Source organism: Mytilus edulis, chromosome 7 (genome assembly GCF_963676685.1).
Source record: "Mytilus edulis chromosome 7, xbMytEdul2.2, whole genome shotgun sequence".
NCBI classification, from domain to species: domain Eukaryota; kingdom Metazoa; phylum Mollusca; class Bivalvia; order Mytilida; family Mytilidae; genus Mytilus; species Mytilus edulis.
In genome coordinates this window covers 18826516-18851705 of record NC_092350.1, presented here as the reverse complement: position 1 = coordinate 18851705, position 25190 = coordinate 18826516, and the positions used below count along the sequence as shown (strand labels likewise).

Below are 25190 nucleotides of genomic sequence, written 5' to 3'. Positions count from 1 at the left end.
AATATTATCAAATAAAACAAGTACAAAATTTAAATGCATAGAACCGGAATAAGTTACCAAACTTAAGTTTATGGTTTGTTTATGGTATATGTTAGCAAAATCGCTATAGTAATGTTTTCTTTTGTACAAGAAACAACTGATTTATCAAAATATAAAAAAAAGTAGATTTAATAAACTTAGCTGACTTCTCAATTATCATACATTTTGTAGACTTACCTCATCTAACACAGAACCTGTGAATGTTTGACAGACACCTCCGCATTCATTAATTTCCATATTGGTAGACCATCTACATTTTACAATATCGCCGTCATCGTCTAGTACTGTTTGATTATACAGTATGATATTATTATTGCTAATTTTGTTGGTCTAACGAAACATTGTTATAGAATGGGAGAAAAACGACTTATAATTACCTGTGTATAGATACATTTTTATTTGTATTTCCCTATCAGTCAGTAAGTCAAATTAGATATATTTCAGTAAGATTTAAAAATTCATATTATTTTGTTTGATATCAACATTAGTATAACTTACTATAACTGGTATATATTTAAAACAACTGTCAACAATACAAAATTAGTAGCTTTTTATGTATTCTATGAATTTATTTCAATCGTTCATCATTTATTTTTTCGTCTGTTAAAACATTCTAGAGTTTTCTCGACTCTGTTGCTTTTACAAAAGAGGGGCAAAAGATACCAGAGGGACAGTCAAACTAATCGAAAATAAACTGACAACGCCATGGCTAAAAATGAAAACGACAAACAATAGTTCACATGAAAAACACAACATAGAAAACTAAAGAATAAACAACACGAACCCCATCAAAAACTAGGGGTGATCTCAGGTGTTCCGGAAGGATAAGCTGATCCTGCTCCACATGTGGCACCCGTCGTGTTGCTTATGAGATAACAAATCCGGTAAATAGTCTAATTCAGTAGGTCACATTTATGAAAGGGAAGGCGATTGTAGTTACGACGTAAGTAACATATCCGATATCATTTTTAAACGGTTATTTCATAACGGTCAACCAACTCGTGATGGCGTCCGTAAAATTTACGAGAGATGATTTCAACTTAAACATTAGGAACTCTTGATTTGATATCTTCCTTGTGAGCAACAACCCTCTATCAAGAAAATCATGATAGGAAATGCAAGCACGGGAATATCGTATCAAGTGGGAGATATATACACCGTATACAGGTGCTGCTGGAAGGTTGCTACTTAGAAATTGAAAGGTCACACTTGGAAAGCTGAAATCATCTCTTTTGTCGTAAAGTTTTGTTTTCAATCGACCCTCATTGTCAATTTCAAGATGTTAGTCAAGATATGAGGCCGACTTTACAGATCTGTTGTATCCTTTATCTCTAGTTCAATGGGATAGATGCGTTCGACATAGTCACCAAATTTTTAATTATTTAGTGAAAGAACATCATCTATATAGCGGAAAATTGAGCAAAAAGGATATTGCTAACTTCTTATCTTTCTTTCTAAGAAGTTCCTGTATGAAGTCAGCCTCATAACAATAAAGAAACAAGTCGGCAAGAAGAGGGGCACAATTCTTTCCCATTGGAATACCGATAGTCTGTTGAAAAACACATCCTCCCAACGTAACAAATATGTTGTCAATCAAGAAATCAAGCATCTTGATAATGTCAGTTTCAGAGAAGTTTTTGTTTGAATAAGAGTGATCCTTTACAAAAGAGGGACGAAAGATACCAAAGGGACAGTCAAACTCATAAATCTAAATCAAACTGACAACGCCATGGCTAAAAATGAAAAAGACAAACAGAAAAACAATAGTACACATGACACAACATAGAAAACTAAAGAATAAACAACACGAACCCCACCAAAAACTAGGGGTGATCTCAGGTGCTCCGGAAGGGTAAGCAGATCCTGCTCCACATGCGGCACCCGTCGTGTTGCTTATGTGATTACAAATCCGGTAAATAGTCTAATTCGGTAGGTCAAATTCATGAAAGGGAAGGGGATTGTAGTTACGACGTAAGGAACATATCCGATATCATTTGTGAAATGGTTATTCCATAACGGTCTACCAACTCGTGATGGCGTCCGTAAAATTTACGAAGGGATGATTTCAACTTCACCATTTGGAACTCTTGATTTAATAGCTTCCTTGTGAGCAGTAACCCTCTATCAAGAAAATCATGATAGGAAATGCAAGCACGGGAATATCGTATCAATTGAGAGATATATACCCCGTATGCAGGTGCTGCTGGAATGTTGCTACTTAGAAATGGAAAGTTCACAATTGGAAAGCTGAAATCATCTCTTTTGTCGTAAAGTTTTGTCTTCAACCGACCCTCATTGTCAATTTCTAGATGTAAGTCAAGATATGAAGCTGACTTAACTGTATCTGTAGTATCCTTTATCTCCAATTCGATGGGATAGATGCGTTCCACATAGTCACCAAATTTTGAATTGTTTAGTGAAAGAACGTCATCTATATAGCGGAAAGTAGAGTTAAAGGATATTGCTAACTTCTTATCTTTCTTCCTAAGAAGTTCCTGCATGAAGTCAGCCTCATAATAATAAAGAAACAAGTCAGCAAGTAGAGGGGCACAGTTTGTTCCCATTGGTATGCCAACAGTCTGTTGAAAAACACGTCCTCCGAACGTAACAAATATGTTGTCAATCAAGAAATCAAGCATCTTGATAATATCGGTTTCAGAGAATTTTTTGTTTGAATCAGAGTTATTCTTTACAAAGTAGGATTTATCCCTCCCTAAGACAAGATACTTGTATCTACGTTGGCCATTCTTTTTTATGAAGCAAAGTAATACCAACTCTTTTAATTTGTCTTTAAGTTTGGAATGTGGAATACTTGTGTAAAGAGTAGAGAAGTCAAATGTTTTAATACTGTTACAAGATAAAAGAGAGTTAGATTGTATGTACTCTAAAAGATCTTTGGAATTTTTAAGTATCCACATCTGATTCACGCCACCTCTAGAATAGGCAGTTTCACAATAACTTTGAAGCCCGTCTTTGATTGCTGATAAAATGGATGTTAATAATTTAGAAAGAGGTTTTGTGGAGCACTTGGAAGACCCAGCAATATACCGCTGTTTGTAAGGACACTTATGTAGTTTAGGTATCCAATACAGTGATGGAAGATCCAGTTCTTCATCTTTGGTTGAAATACCAAAGGAACAAAGAACAGACCTATGATTATCCAGGATTTCCTCTTTGGTAAGTGTCGTGAGGGTATATGTTGAGTTTCCAAGTGAATTGTCTATACCTAATTCGTTTATCAAGCAATTAATGTAATGACTTTTACAGACAAAAACGATGTTATTTGGGGCTTTGTCTGCGGGGACAACAACATATTTATCATGGAGGTCGGATAGGTGTTTAGCAACATTTGGGTCTTTAAAAATTGACGTAGCATGGGCATTGATGGACCCATTCAGTTTCTTAATTCTGATTTGTATTAAGGACCTCACTGCCTTTATCCATTCGGATAGAGTGTCTACGTCTTCCTTCTCGCGCTTAGCCCATTGCCTGGCATAATCCTCGACTGAATCCATCAAAATTTTAAAGTTGTATTTCCAATTGATGGATTTAGGCTCACGATATTTCGGACCTTTCGATAACACGTTTCGTAGAGAAGTGTTATTAACAATGTTAAGGTCACCGGTAATAACGTGGCCAGCGGGATTATATGTGAATTGGGAACTAGCACAAGTGCAATCAGGAGGTTTAGACTTGAAGTCGTCAATATCGAGATCCTGCAAAACGCGTTTGTAATTGAAAATTTTAGTTGCAATAGGTTTGGTATAGGTATAAGAAATTATTGGTACAGACTGGTCTTTAAAATAAGGAGGTATTTTCGATTGAACTAATTTATGATGAAGGATATTGCCAAGGTTGACGCCATCGAGACCTTTGTTGGCAAAGGAAAGATTTAGAAAATATCTTTTCTCTTTTTCATCTTTTCCAATGCGAACTGGCTTGAAAAGTCTGTGACTTGCAATATCCGAAATTATAGCTTGAAGTTTGTATTGGTTTGAATGAGGGTTTGTAACAGTGGATTCCAAACATAAATTGAACAGAGGATGAAGTTTTGAAAGGGGTTTTGTTACAAAGTAGGATTTATCCCTTCCTAAGACAAGATACTTGTATCTTCATTTGCCATTCTAAAAGGCAAGTTCAAAGTGAAATTGCATACATAAAAGTAGTATTCATTAAGATAAATGAAAGAATACTATAACTCGTTATTAAGATGATAAATATCGTCAGTACCCAGAATCTGTACTTCAAGACCATCGTTTATTATTTGTGAAGTTGATAACTACATTATTGATAATATCATCAACAATGAATTTGTACCTTCCGATAACTTTTTTGAGAAAAAGGACGAGACGTTCTTTAACATACACCTGGTTCATCAACTTTCTGCTCAGAGACTGGGGACGTTTTACAATGTCTGAGTAGTTGTTGAAGTGTCTTAAATACAGAATAAGTTGGGAAAATGATATCATATATGCAGATGAAGTTGGTATGTTACTACTAAGGTGAGGGAAATTGATAATTTTAAAATTAAGATCGTCTCATTTGTCATAAATTCTGGTACTGAGACGACCTTGTATGTCAATTTGTTTTTAATTGCAATCTATATTTAAATCTATGTTTGTGCATATAATGTATATTAGTAAATTTCCACATAAATCATGCTTCGTAATACATTAGTGCTTACCACATGTACTTTATCCTGATATAATCCATATGTATATAACAGAAACCTTTCATATTTTGTTCAATCACATCAACTAATGTTTCTGTATCACATATATAGTGCTTTTTGTCAAGTTTAAATCAACAAATTTTAGTCAGTGAACCAGATATACGATAATGAGTATGGTCTTATACAGTGATGCTTATCAGGTAAAATCAATTGTTACAGTATTGGTTCTCTAAATATATGTATGTAAATCTATTGCAAGTATAAACTCATCTGATTTTTTTTCTTGTCATGCGAGACTGTTAAAATACAGGGGTCCCTAAGTTTGCGAGCTGGGCTACTTAAATATTTACAAATCTGGAAATAATTGAATAAAAATATTTGTTAAAAATTGTTTTTTTGAAAGAGATCGATATTTTAAATTATCAAGAAGTTCATTCGAGTTATTAGAATCCACATATGGTTAATTCCACTGCGCTAGTAAACAGTTTCACAGCTTTTCTGAAGACCTCTTTCACTGCGGACAGAATGAACCGGCAATGTACCGTTGTTTGTACTGAATTTTGTGAAGTTTTGGTATCCAATACAAACAAGTAAATTTCTTGTTCAATGTAATGTTCACTGAAGCCATGAAGGATTTAGGATTCGCAAAATCTCATCCTTGTCAAATGATATGTTTTTGTATGTGGTATTCCAATTTTTTTTTACAAGACACTCGTAGTAGCACAATTTACATACAAAGACAATATTATTTGAAGCTTTGTACGCAGGAACAACAACATAACTATAAACATTTCACAGACTCTTTGTCTCCGAAAACGCACTTTGGTCGACCATTCACACAGTTATAAATGAGACGTTTTATCAAATAAAATTGAGAATGTAAATGGGGAATATGTCAAAGAGACAAAACCCCGACCAAGGAGCAGACAATAACCAAAGGCCACCAAATACCTGATAGTTTTGACCCATTGTGACACAGTGTTCAGTTCATCTGCTTCTCGTTTATCTCATGTTCTTGTATAGTCTGCACTGGAATCAATAATTATTTTGAAGTTATGGTTTCAATTACGTAACACCAATTAACCGTTTATAGCAATACACTACGCATACTAACACCCATACGAAATATATACGATCTGCAAGCGATTTCTAATTACATTCCTAGAAATGTATATCCCGATTGTGATCAAGTGCACTAACACTTTTCAAAAGGGTAAGTACAATAAAGGACGAAAAAAAATGTAAACTCAGGCCTCATTCCAAATGTTCCTGTCCCTGCGACTTATAAGAGTCTATAAAAAACAAGCAATCAGCATTGTTGATAAAACTATTTAAAATGTTAGTATTACTTCGTTTTTATCTATATATATTATATTATGCGTGCGTACATGAGTGCGCGTGCGCGTGTAATTGTGTAATTTTAATTTTTTATTATATTGAAGGTAATTTTTAATTGAATAAATTTTCTAATAATTACCGGGTATCTGTAGTGAATACCGACAGCCATATTTCATTCGTACAATAGGCTTCATAGCAGATACTGGAGATGAATTAATTTTGCCTATATCATTCCGCACTGCTAAGTCTGCTGTCGTTCTCATAATCCAATTGTAACCGCCAACTTCCAAATTTATCCAACAACAACTTTGATACCTTAAATAGAAAGTTAAGGGCATGGTATAAACTAAGCTAAAATTATGTCAATGGACAATTTCAATGCAATGAAAATATATCTGGTTTTACAGTTAGGATCAGTAATGTAACTGTGAAAAATAATAATACGGTCGTTACGGTTTTTTTTTTTGCTTTTACCTTTAACTGTTATACTGCAAAAATAGATATATGAACTAGGTAAAGACTTTCTTCACCAAATATATTTTTCACAGCTTTAAATTTCGATTCATTGAAAAAGCTGTAATATCTCAAAATCATAGTTAGTCACATCAGAGTTCATGTCAACATAAGACGGGCCAAAATCCATGGAATTGGATAGTTGCAGGAAATTATTCCTTAATTCATTGAACAAATTTGTTTTTAAAAGCACATTTCTTTAGTTCGTTGAAGTTTGGTAAAAGTGTTTAAAAAAGAATATCAGGTAATCTTAGAAATATAGCTTGCAAACAGAATTAAAGGGCATTAAGTTTTGCTTTGTTGACTTTTTTTATTTTATTTTTATTTTTACCGATTGACTAGAAAGCTGAAAAAAATTGTTTTCAAGTCAAGTAGTTCTTTATATGAAAAATGTCATTTATGTACAAATATTTGAAAATTTCCAATACAAAAAGACTGAAATCATAGATTTTAACCTTCTTTTTTTGTTTTGAGGTCTTCTAATGTTAATTAATATTAAATTATGACTGAAATTCAAACTATGCATTCTGTCTTATATTGTCTTATTTCAAAAAGTATATGTAACACATCTGTTATAATAGAAGAAAAAAATATTTATTCAAGCTTTCCACATACGTTTGGTGCAATTTTGCACTTTGGAATGTTTGACTTTAAATGATTTAGAAACATAAAATGAAATATAAATTACCCAAATTGGTATATATTGGAAGTTGAACCTTGAAAAGTGTAAGCGACTGTACGTTCACCAGTTGTCCAATCCTCATCAACGCTGTAGTCTGTACAATAGTATGACATTGTTGTAATACTATTTGAACATCCAGAAAAGCATGTTAACGACCCTTCTCCTGAAAGCAAGGATTGATCAGATATGGTTGCATCAGTACAAGGGTGACCACCACTTCTTCGAAAAGACACTCGATATGTTATTTCAATCTAAAATTATAGATAAACATTATTAATGTGTTGATGTTACTAACTAAAAGTTTAGAAATTTTGTAATGTTGATATTTTAAAGTTAAAGGTGAGAAATATCCTTATTGCATTAAGGAAATAAAAAGTATAATTCAATTGTAGCGATGTTACCTCAACAGCTTAACATGATACCGCATATACATGAGGTCTAAGGCAGACTTTTGCTTATTTGATTGTAGAACGCACGTACGGATTAAGTTAAGGAACAATATAATGCGCCCATTATTGTGTTCTTTTTATTCATTTGGACAACGCTTCATCAGCAACTGCATATAATATGTTTATATCCCGTTAAACAAACTAATTATACTTCACGTTGAAATGCAAGATGTCGATTGCCTAATACGAGGAAGATAATTTACTTTATTATACTTCAAGTTCAAATGCCATATTTTGATTGCATGGCTAATACGATGATCTTAATTTACTCTATCACAAGGCTGAGCGGGTGACAATTTTTGAGTTGAACTTACGTCAAGTAATTGAATTAAGTTCCACGTTATTGGCGCAGATTTTATTATTTGACTGTCAAAATAAAAAAGGAAAACATCTTTTTTTTTCTCATACCCGTACCGTTGTTATGTTATCAAAGGTACCAGGATTATAATTTATTACGCCAAACGCGCGTTTCATATACGTGATGCCAAAGAAAATACTTTTAAAATAAAATTAATCTGTAAATGACAAGTACTGATAGAACATTCAGTATAGTAAATTGAATAACACATAGCTGAGAGGGTGAAATAACAAAGATGCTTTGGATACGTATTATATATATTAAATTGTTTCACACTTCGATCTTGTGTATCTCATATTCTTTCCTGACAAATGATGATAAAATTTTAATAATTTTAATAATTTAATTTGTAAAAAAAATTATCTTCTGACAAATGATAATCAAACAAACCGAGTCACTGATTTTTTTTTCTATCTTTTCCTTTTTTTGTGTGTAAAATTTGGTCAGACACTTCGTGGGAAAAAAGTGTTTGTAAACACTTGAATAATTTCTGGACCTATATACTGTCTAGCTATGAAAATACAGACAGTCAAACAGAAAATAGACTATAAAACATGTGAAAACGAGAATGTGTCCCCAGTACACCGATGCCCTATCCGCACTTTCATTTTCTATGTTCAGTGGACCGTGAAAATGGGTGAAAATCTGTAATTTGCAGTAAAAATTTAAAAGGTCATTTCATAAGGAACATATGTACTTAGTTTCAAATTTATTAGACTTCAACTTCATCAAACACATAATGCCCATAAATGGGGCATAAAAATCTAGATGTTGTAACATACACAATTTTACGGCAATAACTTTCATATTTGAAAAATCAACCGTGGCCAAAATGCGAAACTACACTCTAACTGTGTATTTCTACATTAATAGAAAATGTTTTTTTTTCTTCAAATTCCCCCTTTTGAAAAAGTTTCTGTGTTTAACTTGCTAAAACGAGTAAACTGACCTTTATTTTTGAAATTGATTCAAAAAGCGATTCGGACGTTTTTTACAGTGATGTGTTCGTTATGTTTAACTTTAAATTTATATTATCTTGACTTGCACTTTATTGGACAAATGTATATTAGTACGTCATCATTTACATTTTTTTTAAGGAGCTATTTTGTTAAATATTACGCTGAAATCGCTATTAATTATATATCTTATGTAGAATTACATAACAGTTAAATAATGGTAACAGTAGTATACCGTTGTTCAAAAGTCATATATTGATTGAGAGAAAACAAATCTGGGTTACAAAATCAAACCTACTTAATAAATGGTCTCTTACTGCATGCTTCATTTTTTTTTATTCGAACGTGGTTGATGAGTCTTTTATAGTTTAAACGCACGTCTAGCGTACGAAACTAAAAGCCTTGTCACTATGACGAATTTATTCAAGTGCTTCCAGCATTTAAACATCTACAAATCATTCAAGTGTCGAACCAATAAAAACTTACCGCAATGATATATCCAATAGTGTTTAAAGGGGAGTTAAACACCGAAGAATCTAGTAACCAATCAACTGTTTAGGGCTTTGCTAGCCCTTCCTGATAACCAATGATCACCTTTGATTTTGTTTTAAAAACTGGGCTGGTTGCTCAATCTTAAGATTTCTATGTAGTGTTTATGTAATGTTCTATGTCTATTCGTTTTTTGTGGGTTTTTTTTTTTGGCTTTTGCTATGAAGTTTCTTTTTGTGTTTCTTAAGTTTCTTAGTATTAATTGCCTCTATTTCTCTTGGTGATTATTTAATGGCAGTAATGACGCGAAAGTTCACCATGATTTGTTCTATATCGAATGAACTGCAATAGTTTGGTTTATCAATCTAACTATTCTTTCTTTAAAGTAGAAAAAGAATATACATCTGAATTAGCAAACATTTTGGTTAATTTCTTGCTTTAGACGTAAATAATATTTTTAAATGTGAATATATGTAAACACTCCCTATGATTGTACTTTAAAGAGAGACAAACTACAAATCTAGTATGTAGCAGACAATTTGAATACAGTGTAATGTCGTAAGAGGCTATTACTGTTAATGCACTGAAACATTCAAGAAGAAAGGTGTCTATTGTGTTTAAATAGGAATGAAATGTATATACGTACGATAGTTTTACATATATGAATTAATGATGTGGAAATATTGTAAACCTATATATGTTGTAAACAAACACATAATATCTGCACCGGTCGGAACAAATAATCTATACTTTTTATTCCACATAGAACAATCTAGTAGAAATATCATTAAAGAATATTTCTTTCACTTTTAATTTATATTAGGAGTGATCTTCTATTTTAGGGCAATATGTCAAGACAAAGCTACCGAACGATACCAATACCAAAGAAAAGCTAGATACCACAGTTCATGCTATATATAGGTGTATTAACTAATTTTTAATTTCCAAATTGTCAAACCCATTAAAGATGTGAATAAATTAGACAGGAACCTGCATTTCACACTTCTATAAATCAAAAACTAAAAAACATAAGAATTTAACACAAGATAACCATTGACGGGACTTCTAACTTTGGATTGGCACGGGCATATGTGATTGGGGTTAGATATTACAGAGTAACAAGTTGATACAATGAAACCATGACGCTCTTAAAAATACGTCACACCGAAATAAACAATTTCAGAAGAAGAACAAAGAGAGGGAACACTTAGAATTCAGTATGCTTGTGATTTTACTATTGAGATAAAAGGAAACAGTAAAAACATCACATTTCATACAGGAATACCGTTGAAGCATGGAGTCGCAAATAAGAGGGGAAAATCAAAGATATTCTTACAAAATATAATAACATATAGTCATTCCAAATATCGTTAGGCCATTACGACGATAACAAAAACTCTACGGACCAATTTAGGAATAAAAATAGGTAATCATGGTTTCTGAAATCCGTCGAAATCTTTTCAAGCTTATATGCATTTTTTAAAATATCGGCAATTTAAAAAAAAATTTAATATCAAACAGGCGTTATAATACAAAAAGCGGTTTGCCTGAAAATCTGAATAAAAAAAACCCGACTGTGTCAGTTAGAGACGGGATAACAAATAACTAACCGGTTGCTAACTTTCTATTCATCATGACACTCTAATAATATTGCAGTTACCTGGCTGCCTAAAGGTTTCCAAGTGGTAATACCACCCCTAAAGTGTGAACATGCTACAGTTGTGACAGCACACAATACTCTTGTAATCATCGAAATTTTATAAACCTCCATCTGATTATTACACGTGCTGCATTGATATTCCAGGTTAAAACTTCAATTTCTTAGTGCGAGTGTCCAGCATTTAAAATTTTTGAACTATATGACAATCATTGATATTTGAAACATATTGTTAAAATTTATAAAAAAAAAATAGTTCACATGCTGTCATGTTAAAACAGTATCTGTAAATCGCGTAAGTGACATTGTATGGGATCACCAGGTCATACAACACGACAAAAGTCATCTTGTTTTTCCGGGTTACAGTATGAAGTAAAATAACAAAAATAATGAACTCCGGGAAAAATTAAAAACGGGAATTCCCTAAGTAAATTGCGAAATCAAAAGCTAAAATACATGAAAACGAAAACGGAAAATAGAGTAGTATTGAAGGCTTCTCGAAAGAAGACTCTATCTCGAGGTCCTAACCAGAAGAATTGGGTGTTCACTTTGAACAACTACGACGATGAGGAGGTTAGGGTTGTTAAGGAGATTGATTGCAAATACTTGGTATTTGGTTTCGAGGTTAGTCCCACGACTAATGTATGTCACCTTCAAGGCTTCATTCAATTGAAGCAGAAGGCTCGTCTTGCAGTCGTTAAGACTTTTATTCCCAGGGCCCACTGGGAACCTATGCGGATAACAACTGTCATATTTTTGACTTTGTAAAGGCATTTTTAATGTACAAAAAAAAACCAAACTCATGTCTATTTAATTGATATTTTGATAAATATTTCTCTTAAACTCTAAAATAAAAATAATAAAGAGGAGACAACGAATAATTTGTAACATATCCAGTTCACGTGTGTTGTTCAGTTTAAAGAGAGAAATGATCGTGAAAGAATATCTAACGGGGGTCAAGTATTGCGAGACGATCGTAAAAGCTCTGGTACCGGATCGTGAAAGACATTTAATCGAGAAAACACATGAAAGATCAGTATCCTGTAAGTTACACCCGGCACTTGAAACGTTTGTTTAAACATGGACCTCGAAGAGTAGCCAAAAATAAACTGGTACGCATTAAAACAATACATATTATCGCTTGCTCAAGATATATATAAGCGGGGTAACAGGAGATTTTATTTGTACAATTACAAATAATACAAACAAATAATTATTTATGCATTTGAACATGTTATTTGTATAATAGTTGGCTGATTGTAGGGTGAAGGTCATGTTAAGTACTCACTAAGCACGAGATATAGGATAACTACATTTTGTATATTGGATCCTATAATTACATTTCATGTCCGTAAGACAGAATTCATCTGACCTCGACTTTGCCTCATTTTATGAATGAAGATTTAGTTTTGTGGTCAAGTCCGTATCGAGGATTCGTTAAGCTTTAGAATAACTGTCTGTTGTTATGATTGTAAGGCGTACATTTTCGACTTCTGCAAGGTTTCAAATAACATTGACCTCATTATCATGCATAATTATTTTTTGCTCATCTTCGCTAGCCTAGGGTTACTATCCACTACCGCTCTCTTCACGCGAAGAGAGCGGGAGTGGATCGTAACCCTTGGTTTGCGAAGATGTCTTTGGCTCAGAATATAAAACAAGATAAATAAAACTTTTATTTTGGCCGAAAATTATTGTACAAGTTCATTTAACAAATAATTTATACATATACATGACATAGAGTATACACAATTGCGGGCCCTACAAAAATAACCCGCACAAGTTAAATCTGTCAAAAAACAAATTAAAAAAAAGCAATAACTCACTAGTACAATAATTAAACATTAAAGCTGGTTGTGAGGGTAACTAATCGAAAATATATCTAATAATGATTACAAAGTTACTTAAAAGAACCCACTAAACATAAACTATATATAGTAGAGAATTTCGAAATGTTGAAGAAAACGAACGTTGCATATTTTTAGAATTGAAAACTATGCCATTAAGCAATGTTCGTTTGATGTTGTGTGACCTTTTGTTTATATACTTGTATGCTATATAACGTCACGGTATATATTTGGTGTATGGTGTACATTTCTGTTTGCATGTTTCATATATGACGTCAGATGTATTTGATATATTGAATGATAGTAATATGTCTATGTCTGGCTGTTAGTTAGGGTTCGCTACATTAAAGACCTGTTAGTGACCTTCTGCTGTTGTTTTTTCTATGGTCGGGTTGTTGTCTCTTTGACACATTCCCCATTTCCATTCTCAATTTTATCATATACTTTCGACCTTATGTCCCGAATTAATTGGCCAAACATAACTTTTACGTTTGTCAGTTTCTAAGGCACTTTAAGGATCGGAACACCTATATTTTCATAAGTAAAGCAGATGAGACATTTTAGCATTTGCGCTCTGGTATTCGTTAGTCTGTAGTACATAGGTATCTCATTAGAAATCAATCCATATCTGCTACGTTGTATATAAAAATACATAGAATTTAAGACAGTACTGTTGCTCAAAATGTTGGTTATCGTTCAATCTCAAATTGTTTCTAAAAAATGCTGTTTTTGTTACAAGTATTTGGTTGATGCTTCAAATTTTGGTTTAAACGTTGCATACCTATATTATTGGCTAAATAGTGGCGATCTGCCTGAATTGTACTAGACCGATTCTCAGAGCTGATTTTTTCACACTGATTTAGACACGTGTTCAGTTGTTTTTTTCAATTTTTGAGGTAAAGTGTTGAATTAAAAAAAAAAAAAGCTTTAATATTCATTCTTATCAAAATAATGCGTTGCCTGATCTTTCACGATCAAGTTTGATGAAAATTCAACAAAATGCAAGGTTTTCATAAACAAATTAACGCTTTTAAAGGAAGATCATATGTTTATTTTCTCTCGTTAAACCGAAGGACACCCGTGTAGTTAGTTTAAACATATGTTATTGTTCAAAACGAATGGATTAGACACAAGTTTTTCAACTTAGTTCCGTCTACTCCATAATATACATAAATATACATTATATAAATTTGTAATTTTCAAATAAGCATGAAGGCATGAAAAATATTGAATAAATCACAACTATTGTTATTATAATATTTATACATAAAACAATAATAGAAACGGCTCAATGGATATCAAACATTCGGTCCAAAGGGAAAACACCTACTGTTACTGGTGCGTTTTTCAATGAGTTTCTATTTACCTGTATAAATTGTAAATAGTAACGTGCAAAATTGTGAATATATATTATTGTGATACGGACATTAAATTCTGTAACATATCTACAAATTAAATGAACACTTTCTATGTTATGATGATACATTTTTGTTAAGGTTAGGGTGAATGTTGTTGGCTGTTGAAACGTTTAAACCTGCTGCAATTGTCTGCACCCGTCTTATGCCAGGAAACTAAGGTTCAGTGGTTGTCGTTTGTAAATGCAGTTCATAAGTGTTTCATGTTTTTTATATACTTTAAATCGTTACTTTTCCTGTTTGAATGGTTTAACACTAATAATTTTTTGGGACCTTTATTGCATGCTTTCTGTGTAAGCCAAGGATCTGTGCTGAAGGCCGTTCCTTGACCTACGCCGGTTTACATTTACCAATTGTGCCTTGGATGGAAATTTTATCATTGACACTCATGCCAAATCTTCTTTTATCAATATAAAGTGACGCGTTAATTAATGACAAAATAGTTACTTCGTATCAAGCATGCACACAGACGTTTGACCTGATAGAATACTCAATGTGTCCATCCTCCATGAACTCATAATTTGGGCCATATATATGTAAAAAGAAAATCACTGTAATAAAGTAGTGAACATTTGTTTAAAACATATTAATTATTTCAGATAAAAGATGATTTCATCAAATTGCGTCTTTTAGTGAAGTATTTGTGACATCATCAATTAGTAGAACCCGATTATATGAATGGATGAATATAATTATCAAAGGTACCAGGATTATAATTTAATACGTACGACGCGCGTTTCGTCTACATAAGTCTTATCAGTGACGCTCAGATCAAAATAGTTTTAAAGCTAAACAAGTACAAAGGCGAAGAGCAATGAGGACCCAAAATTCCAAAAAGTTGTGCCAAATACGGCTAACGAAATATATTTCCGGGGATAAGAAATTCCTTAGTTTTTCGAAAAATTCAAAGTTTTGTAAACAGTAAATTTATAAAAAAATGACCATATAATTGAAACCAGGACGCAGTTAAAGATCCGTCAAACCGCAATAAACATTTTCACCAGCAAAACAGTATAAAATCACAAATCATTCAATAAGTTCTTTTAACCCCCGAATCACAATCAAGGAAAAAGATCAATAATGTTTCGTCAGAATATAACAATATCTAGTCATGAGATGGAGTGACAGAAATTCTTGTACGACATGTACAATTTCAACGATTCTACAGACACAATTCAAATTAGAAATCAAATAGCTACAACATACGCTTTGTCATATGTTTGTTCTTCAAGCCTACGGTAATACTGGTCTCTGAAATCCGTCGAATTTTTTTTTAAAACTATGATTTTTTTCACTTCTGAAAATTACGGCAAATCAAAAATATTTTGTGAGAAAATTTTAATATCAAAACGGAGTAGTATAAAAAGTAGTATGTCTACGAAAATTTAAATATAGAACCTGATCATCCATCGTTGTACTTGAATAAAATAATAAAATAACAGAGCTGCTTTAAATTGTCCATGTACTGAAACCACCCCTAAAGTGTGAATTCTACAGTTTTGATAGCACACAATACTATTGTAAAATTCCCTATAATTAATACACCTGTTGGAATGATATTAAGTATAAAACTTTAATGTGCAAGTGTTTATTTAAAAAGAAGCTGAAGTATGATTACCAATGATTCAACACTTTACAAGAAAACATGTGACATAGTTATTTAGATTTATAGGCCACCGTATAGCCTTTACATGAACTTCTTAGGAAGAAAAATAAAAAGTTAGCAATATCCTTTAACCCTACTTTCCGCTATATAGATAATGTTCTTTGACTAAATAATTCAAAATTTGGTGACTATGTTGACCGCATCTATCTCATCGAACTAGAGATAAAGGATACAACAGATACAGTTAAGTCGGCCTCATAGGGTCGGTTGAAAACAAAACTTTACGGCAAAAGAGATGATTTCAGCTTTCCAATTATGAACTTTCCATTTCTAAGTAAGAACGTTCCAGCAGCACCTACATACGGGGTATGTATCTCCCAATTGATACGATATTCCCGTGCTTGCGTTTCCTGTCGTCATTTTCTTGATAGAGGGTTGCTATACACAAGGAAGCTATAAAACCAAGAATTCCAAATGTTGAAGTTGGAATCATCCCTTCGTAAATGTTACGGACGCCATCGCGAGATGGTTGACCGTTATGGAATAACCGTGTCACAAATGATATCGGATCTGTTCCTTACGTCGTAACTACAATCCCCTTCCCTTTCATGAATGTGACCTATTGAAGTAGACTATTTACCGGATTTGTTATAACATAAGCAACACGACGGGTGCCACATGTGGAGCAGGATCTGCCTACCATTCCGGATTGTGTCATGCGTTCTATTGTTTGTCTGTTTGTCTTTTTATTTTTAGCTATAACGTTGTCAATTTATTTTCGATTTATGAGTTTTACTGTTCCTCTGGTATCTTTTTTTCCCTCTTTAACAATAAGCAAATCCTTTACCGAATATTCAGCTATAAAAGTCTCCAAAATAACAAATGTAAAACATTCAAATCGAAAAAACGAAAAGCTTAATGTATGTACAAAATAATGAACCAAAACAAAATTTGTAACACAGCAACAAACAATAAACACTGAATAAAAGGCTCCTGATGTATTTCAAAATTTTGAACTAATTGACATTTGGTACGTTTTATATAAATAGTTAAAAAGACTTCACAGATTTTCATGTAGTAAAACAATATTTAAGTGATATTGATATGAGTTCAAACGGTTATTCAATACGACAAAAGTCTATTTGTTCTTCCGGGTTACAGTAAATGTCATCATTTCTTAAAAAGTAGCTTGAACTGCAGAAATAAATAACTGCAGTTTTTTACAATAAAAATTGTGGACAGCAGTTCAGTGTTTCTGTTGTTCCGTTGTTTTCCTCTTGTAGTTGTAGTGTTTCCTTCGGTGTTTGTTTAATTTTTTTCGCTCGGTTTTGATTACACACTATACTTGTGTTACTAGGGAAATTTTATTTACCTCTCTCTGATTCTTAGACATGTTGCATTAATATTCGAGGTTAACATTGTAATGCCGAAGAGCGTGCCGAGTATTCTAAAATTACATAAATTCCACTTGGGTAACATTTTTGCACTACATTGTGATCAATTATATGTGATACGTATCGTTTAAATTTATAAAAGATAGATTACAGGTTTTCATGCTTCAAAAAGTAATGTACAATTTAAATTAAATTTGCAAATCATTTACTCATATCAAAATATATTCAATATGTCATTCAATACTACAACAATCTATATCACATGTATTATGTATCTGTTCTTCCTGATTATACTGAACCCTTATATTTACGCTTTTAAAAAGAAGTTTAAACTGCTAATCTTAGTGGCATGTTTCCTCTAAAATAATTTATAAAAGTGCGATGGATACAAAACAACATGGCTTAAGAAGAAAAAGACAAACAAACAAATGATTGTACACAAGATACCACATAGAAAAATAAAGACTAAGCAACATGAATCCTATAAATTGGGGTTGATATCAGGCAGTGGCAGATCCAAATAGGGGTGGGGGCACTGACTGCCTAAGAGGGGGGCCTCTCCAGTCATGCTTTAGTGATTCCCTATATAATCAACCAGAAAAGGGGGCCGGACCCCCTGGCCCCCTCTAAATCCGCCTCTGTCAGTACAATGTTACCACCAAACACTAAGTTATACTTTACTTATCATGCTTTGTCGTTATGAAATTGTTTTTTTTTGGCATTCCCTTATTCCTATTTGCGCATCAACTACTCATTCTTCCTAGTCTTCTTTTGAATTTGATTATTTATAAGTAAACATTTTTCTATAAATATGATGCCTGAGTAATAATATTTGTTTTATTTTTTCCTAACATTGACTGATTAACTTTAAAAAATATTGTGATTTCCTGCAGCTGTCATTTTTTTTTGTTAGAGTGAAAAAAGAGAGGACCACGGACCTTCAGTAGGAAAACTGTCTGTCAATTCTAATAGTAGTCGCGTGCAAACTGCACAACTCTTAAGTGTTCACAAGCTATGTATAGAGTAGTTCGTCTTCTTAGACCACTCGGCTAACGAAGATTCTTTTTTCCTTTGGTTATTTAGATATATAATTCCTTTATATGATTTTCTGACTTTTGTATCATTATGATGCCAATTGAGTTATTCATTTATCAAATTGTTATCAAAGGTACCAGGATTATAATTTAGTACGCCAGACGCGCGTTTCGTCTACATAGGACTCACCAGTGACGCTCATATCAAAATATTTATAAAGCAAAACAAGTATAAAGTTGAAGAGCATTGAGGATCCAAAATTCCAAAAAGTTGTGCCAAATACGGCTAAGGTAATCTATACCTGGGATAAGAAAATTCAAAGTTTTGTAAACAGGAAATTTATAAAAATGACCACATTATTGATATTCATGTCAACACCGAAGTGTTGACTACTGGGCTGGTGGACTACTGGGCTGGTGATACCCTCGGGGACGAAACGATTATAGGCACCCGATATCACCTCCTGTTTTTTGTGGGGTTCTTGTTGAGATCGATTTGAAACGAATTTATATAAGCTTTGGATTTCAAATATTTTAGCCACGAGCATCACTGAAGATACATGTATTGTCGAAATGCGCATCTGGTGCAAGAAAATTGGTACCGTTAATTGTATTACTACCACTGGGTCGATGCCTCTGCTGATGGACTATTAGTCCCCGAGGGTATCACCAGCCCAGTAGCCAGTACTTCGGTACTGGCATGAAAATACGGATTTTTTGTGTTATTAAATTGCTGTTACAAAATATTATAAATTATTATAAATTGAGGAATGTATCTCCCTCGTGCAAAGCTCTGATTCCTTTCACGGATTTGGCTATACTTTTTGGACCTTTTGGATTATAGCTCTTCATCTTTTATATAAGCTTTGGATTTCAAATATTTTAGCCACGAGCATCACTGAAGAGACATGTATTGTCGAAATGCGCATCTGGTGCAAGAAAATGAATACCGTTAATTTTATTAAAAACATATAATGGTATTAAATTTGAATTTAAGATCATCTGTAAAAGTCAATGAATGTAATCTTTATGAATCATAATAATGACACTGTTGGTCTTATTTGATCAAAGATATTATCGAATTCAAGAATTGATATGTGGAAAATTTGATAAACCAATGACTTAGAATACCTTAAATTGTCCAATTAATACAATCCCATGCTTCTTGGAATTGGTCGTCAATACAGTTAAAATACAAATAAAATCATTTTACTAGCAGTCTTGGTACAAGATAAATAACTGGGTTCTGATTCAAAAAGGTGTTAGAAAATGGATGATGTGTATTACGCGAAATATCAAGTTTGATGTTAGAGTTATTGCTACTTTTCATATGTTATACTATCTTTTTCTTTGGGAACATACAATTATGAACCGTAGACATGTGAATGTTAAGAATTGTCATCCGTAATATATTATATCTCTGAGTGTTCATTCCATAATACATATTGAAGTATTTATTGCACATTTTTAACTATAGTAATAATTAATATGCCTTACACGTACATTAAATGAAGACTCTTTATATACAATATCGGTGGTCATGAAAAGTGCCGTTTGTGAAAGCAATGAAACAACCCATCTGCCAATACTATTAAAGTTATAATACCAAAAAGCCGTTTGTATTTGATCTACTCCTCTTTTTTCTCGTATATACTGTATTGACTTTGGGTAACAGATTATTCTTATCTTATTCAATTTTTTTTATAATTTTGACAAATAAAATCTGAATATGTAACCGAATGGTCAGTTGCATATTAGATATTAAATAACAAATAACGAGCTGGCGGCTAATTTCACATCATCATCATATCAATTATATTTTTAATAAGATTACCTGAGTGCCAAGAGGTTTCCAAGTTATAATGCCACCCCTAAAATGTGAACAATCTACAGTTTTGATAGCACACAATGCTAGTGTAATCAGTGAAAATTTATAAACCTCCATTAGATACATATAGGTGTTGCACTAATATGCCAGTTTAAAACTGTTATGGTATGGTTCGAGTTGAGATCATTTCAAAATTACAGAAGATCAAATGGGTAGCAATTTTTCGCAATTATTTATATCATTGTTTTTGATTGGTTTCGTTTAAATCAATAAAATATACAGCCTGTTTGATAATTATGTATCATTGTAAAATCATTGCACAATATCTATTAAAGGTCAACCACATTTAATAAGACAAAGACTAATTAATCTTCCTGATTGCAGTGACCCTCATCATTTGAAGCTTTTTAACAGGTTTTTAACTGCCAATCCCTTTGCAGCCTTTCTGACACCAATAGCATTCTGCTATGTTTCTTTACCTCTGATATAAATCTCACAGTAAACCCTAAAAGTTACAAATAATTGTCCAACCCCCAAATTGGCAATGTACTCGTATCTTATCTAAACTACTCTATAACTAATGAAAAACATATTTCCGAGATTTTTGAAGTCGGGGTCTATAATTGCCGACTCTACGGTTCAGGTTTTCCTCATTGTTTTTCTCATAATAGATGACACGCACGTCCACTTCATTTGCATTTTGGTGGAAAGTTATTTATCAATCATCTTGCATCTCCTTATTTTTATCTTATCTAGATTCGATATTTGTTTGGTATTAATGATGTCATCAACAACTTCTTTCCTGTTTCGACTGTATAGTTTCTTTTATTAACTCAGGAGAAAAGTAGATTGAATGTAGACTTACTTGTATGAGTTACAATCTTTATTTAACTTCAAGTTCCGTTAAAAACTATTTTTAACAAATTACTTTTTCCAGAGTTCGTCATAAATTGTGTTTTAATAATCCGCATAGTTTTTGTTAACACTTTACTGCTATTGATTTTTTGTCTTCCGACTGTGGTTCTCTAGTTAAAAAAGAAATCTGTTTCTTATGTTGTGAACTTAACCACAATAAGACGATTTTAACGGTCAAAGAATTGCAGTTTATAGTAAGCAACATTTCTATAGCATCCGCAAAGACATGTATGAGATGATGGAGTGTAATCCTCGTGTGTAAACCGTGCTTTGTCTGATAAAATTTACTAATCATACAGACGTTTCTACATTTCAAAACTCTACAGTTACATTTTTGTCGTATCGTTTGTTGTCCAAATAATTATAAAATTGCCAGTCAATACTATCATTGTCAATTACCCGAATATGACTGTTATCCTGATTGTGAATTTGCATTGCTGTGCGGCATGTCTCGATGCTTGTACATTCAGCATTCGTGTACTAGTATTTATGTTTGATGTTTCTGTTGTTGTTTCGTTTGGATACTCTGTTATGTCTTATCGTTTGTGTCTAAATAATTATAAAATTGCCTTTCCATACCATCATTGTCACGAAAATTGCTTGGACGAATATTGGAAAAAAATAGTTATATAAAGTTCGAGAATGCATGTTAAAATTACATAAACGCGTCACTGTTGTTGATATCCTGTGGATTTGTCCTTGATGTAATATGTTCGTTGTTGATCTGTGGTTTGCATGTTTTGTCGATTATTATATTATTTGTATGTGCATTTCTTTTTTTTTTAAATTGAATTAATTTTTTCAAAACAACATAATGCATAATCATGATAATATACAAAGGTTAATAAATTATTCTTTACAGTGTAGATAATACAATTTCAGATAATTATAATTAAGTTAATTTTAAAAGTATGTGCGTTTCTTTCTTATGAATATTCTTGCGTGAGTTTGTGTAGTACTTCTGACACGCAGTGTTTTAACAATATTGTTTTAACATTTTCATAAAGAAGTAAGTTTGGCTAGCAATTAAACCAGATTCTACCCACCATTTATTCTTAAAAAGTCCTTTACCAAGTCAGGAATATTGCAGGTGTTATTAAATAGTTGATATGTTTGTTGATGGTTTATTTTTTTGTTGTACTTCGGTGTTCCTGTTGTCCCTTTGTTTTCCTCTTATAGTTGATGTGTTTCTTTCGGTTTTAGTTTGTAACTCGGATTTGTTTTTTCTCAATAGATTTACTGAACAATAGAATACTACTCTTGCCTTTATTTACCCCTCATGGAAAGTTTCGATACAAAACCAAAAGGCGACATTTAGTTCATTTTTATTTTGAAGCAATAGACAGTTGTGTTCTGCCCATATGATTATATTGGAGTCAATCATCGTTCAGTTCTGGATATCAACTCATCTGAAAATGAATAAGACTTTTGTAAGTCTGGAAATAAATAAACAAGCATACAATATTGCAATCCAATTAAATGTACATAAACTTTAATTCAACTAAATACAAAACAAAAGCGTGAACAATATACATGACCGACTAATGTCTGATGAACATTTGAAAGACACTTTCCTGTACCAAGTCAGGAATTTAACAGTTGTTATCCGTTCGTTTAATGTGTTTGAACTTTTGATTTTGACATTTGATAAGGAACTTTCCGTTTTAAATTTTCTTTAGAGATCGACACTTTTTAAAAGATTAATATTTTTCGAGCTCAAATAAAATGACTCTGTTACACTTTCTCTTTGACAAGAACAAAATAAAAATAATGTTTGGGTTTGGTTTTGTTGCACTTCAGTGTTCCTGATTCCTCTTATATATTATTTATAACCCGGATTTGTTTTTTAATAGATTTAAATGACTTTTGAACACCAGTTTACTGCTGCTTCCTTTATTTATCTACCACGTATTGACTTACATTACGTATGAGTGGGACAGTTATGTGATGTGACTTCTACATGTTGTTGTAAGTCTTTGAAGAGATGGAACTCACAAGTGATGGCCTGAAATTGTCATATAGTTTTTAAAATCAAATACAAATGTATTGCCTTTGGTCAAATGTTTTGTCTTTTGCATAAATAATAGCGTTTAATACAGGCTTATTACAGACAAAGATATTAAATGTAATGTTTGTAGCGACCTATCATAAAATAAACTACATTGAATAACCAATATAGGTTTTTTAGTAGTTTTGTAGTGTTTACACATAACAGGTATATTACTACCTCAATATTCAATATTGTTAGCTAACAATATGATATTATGATTAACTCGTTTGTCGTAGATCCAGCTGTTAAATGAAATTTTAAGATGAAAAATGACAACTGAAAGACGTTATGCTTGCATCGTATTTTATCTAGGTTTCCAGTATTTTTAACCATGTTCTAATATGGAATTACTTATATATACGGTGCATAAAAAGTTTCACTTACAAACAGTAAACTGACGAAGTGTTAAAAAATTCAACGTTGTCTTTTAGCTGATCCATAGCTTCTTTCACAGCTGTATCATCAGTCATACTAATAATTCTTTAAAAAAAGACATCACTTCTTAATCAAAAGATAGGTTTCTGTATTATTTTTTGCAGTTTCTTAAAGATTGAATACAAAAACAATCTTACCTTGTGATTAACCTGTTCTACTGTTGCATTAAATCTGTAATTGTACCCTGCAACAACCTGGAAGAAAAATACTTCTTAAATATTTTAATTATTATATACATTACTACTATAGCAAAGTCCAAAGTGAAAAAAAATGTGCTTGAATCCATGCAATTATGATAATACTTTTAAATTTTATCTATAGGACATGTCCCTCATTTCACTTTATCTTAGACTTTTCTTCTAGCCAGATGTTGTGCAAAATTTTAGGTTTCGTATAGATTATACACATGTAAATACTAACTTTGTGTGATAGAAGGAAAACTAAACGATAGAATATAAATATCAAGTATGGGAAGATAGCTCTTTATATTCTTATTTCAGAATGTAAAACGATGGGGGTCACATGACTTGTTTACTTGCTACAAACAAATTTATTTACATAACTTCCGTTTATGAAAGTTAGGTCTTTTGAGTTATTTCTCTTAGTTAAGCTTTATTGAGTTTAGATTTAAAATTTACCACACTCCTCTCTCCAAGTTTTACCTGATTTACCTTAAGCTCCGACGCGTTTAATGTTTCTGTCGTTCAAAAATTTGTCGTCACACGTATCTGATCATGAAGAAGACTATTCAAGTAACACGCGTCAACAAAAATGTAAATGTAGCAAACGCTTGTGGTCATGTACATAATTTTGACTTCGTACTTTATTTGACCTTTTTAACGTTATTTCATTTGAACGTCACTGGTGAGTCTTCTGTAGACGAAACGCCAGTCTGACGCAAATACAAAATTTTAATCCTTGTATCTATGATGAGTTTATTTGAATTTTTTGAAACAACGTATAGAAAATATGACATATAAAATCAAATGAATAAAAGACTATATGTTTTATTATTGACATCTTGTATTGAAAGGCGTATTCACAAATATGACAAAGAACCAAAGGGAAGTAATTAAAATGTTGTATTTAGAAAGAAAAAAAATATAAATATACTGTACCTGTTCGAGAATGGGGTCCATTGGTATAACATTATGCACAGCAAAATTTTCAGATTCTAGTTTACTTTTGCATGCTAGGAGGATATCAACCCCTAAATGACCTCGAAATGTGTGCCATCCGCCCGGCAGTGAGGGTTGGCAAACGACCATTCCTAAAACACCCAATAAGATAATTTTGAACATCTTAAATTCAACAGTAGTGAACGTTCTAATGAATTTTCAAAACTTTAATAGTATGCTAAACTAGTGATTTGTCGCGATTTATATATATAAAGATAAGGACTATCAATGACGTTAAGCCCTTTGTCTTAAATCTCTGTACAAGTATGAATAAACAAATAATGTCTTATCTCAAATCATCGTTCAATGTCGTTAGAAGTAGTGTCATTGTGCAA

At 32.3% G+C, this 25190-nt stretch overlaps 1 protein-coding gene and 1 long non-coding RNA gene across 2 annotated transcripts in view; both read right to left on the bottom strand.

Moving 5' to 3' along the window:
* LOC139483006 (mucin-2-like) overlaps positions 1 to 17414 on the bottom strand; it is a 31180-nt gene extending 13766 nt beyond the window's left edge. Inside the window, exons 1-4 of the mRNA XM_071267036.1 lie at positions 17394 to 17414; positions 7251 to 7495; positions 6189 to 6364; positions 217 to 323 (exon numbers count right to left, since the gene is read on the bottom strand). Coding sequence (XP_071123137.1) covers positions 217 to 323; positions 6189 to 6364; positions 7251 to 7495; positions 17394 to 17414 — 549 coding nt within the window. The remainder of the gene's footprint in view (positions 1 to 216; positions 324 to 6188; positions 6365 to 7250; positions 7496 to 17393) is intronic.
* A 5091-nt stretch (positions 17415 to 22505) lies between these two features.
* Positions 22506 to 25046, bottom strand: LOC139482798 (uncharacterized). The gene is made up of 4 exons (XR_011654959.1): positions 24796 to 25046; positions 23815 to 23871; positions 23113 to 23197; positions 22506 to 22601 (listed from the first exon to the last, which is right to left on the bottom strand). It is a non-coding gene; the product is annotated as an uncharacterized lncRNA (long non-coding RNA).
* Between the last annotated feature and the right edge of the window lie 144 nt (positions 25047 to 25190).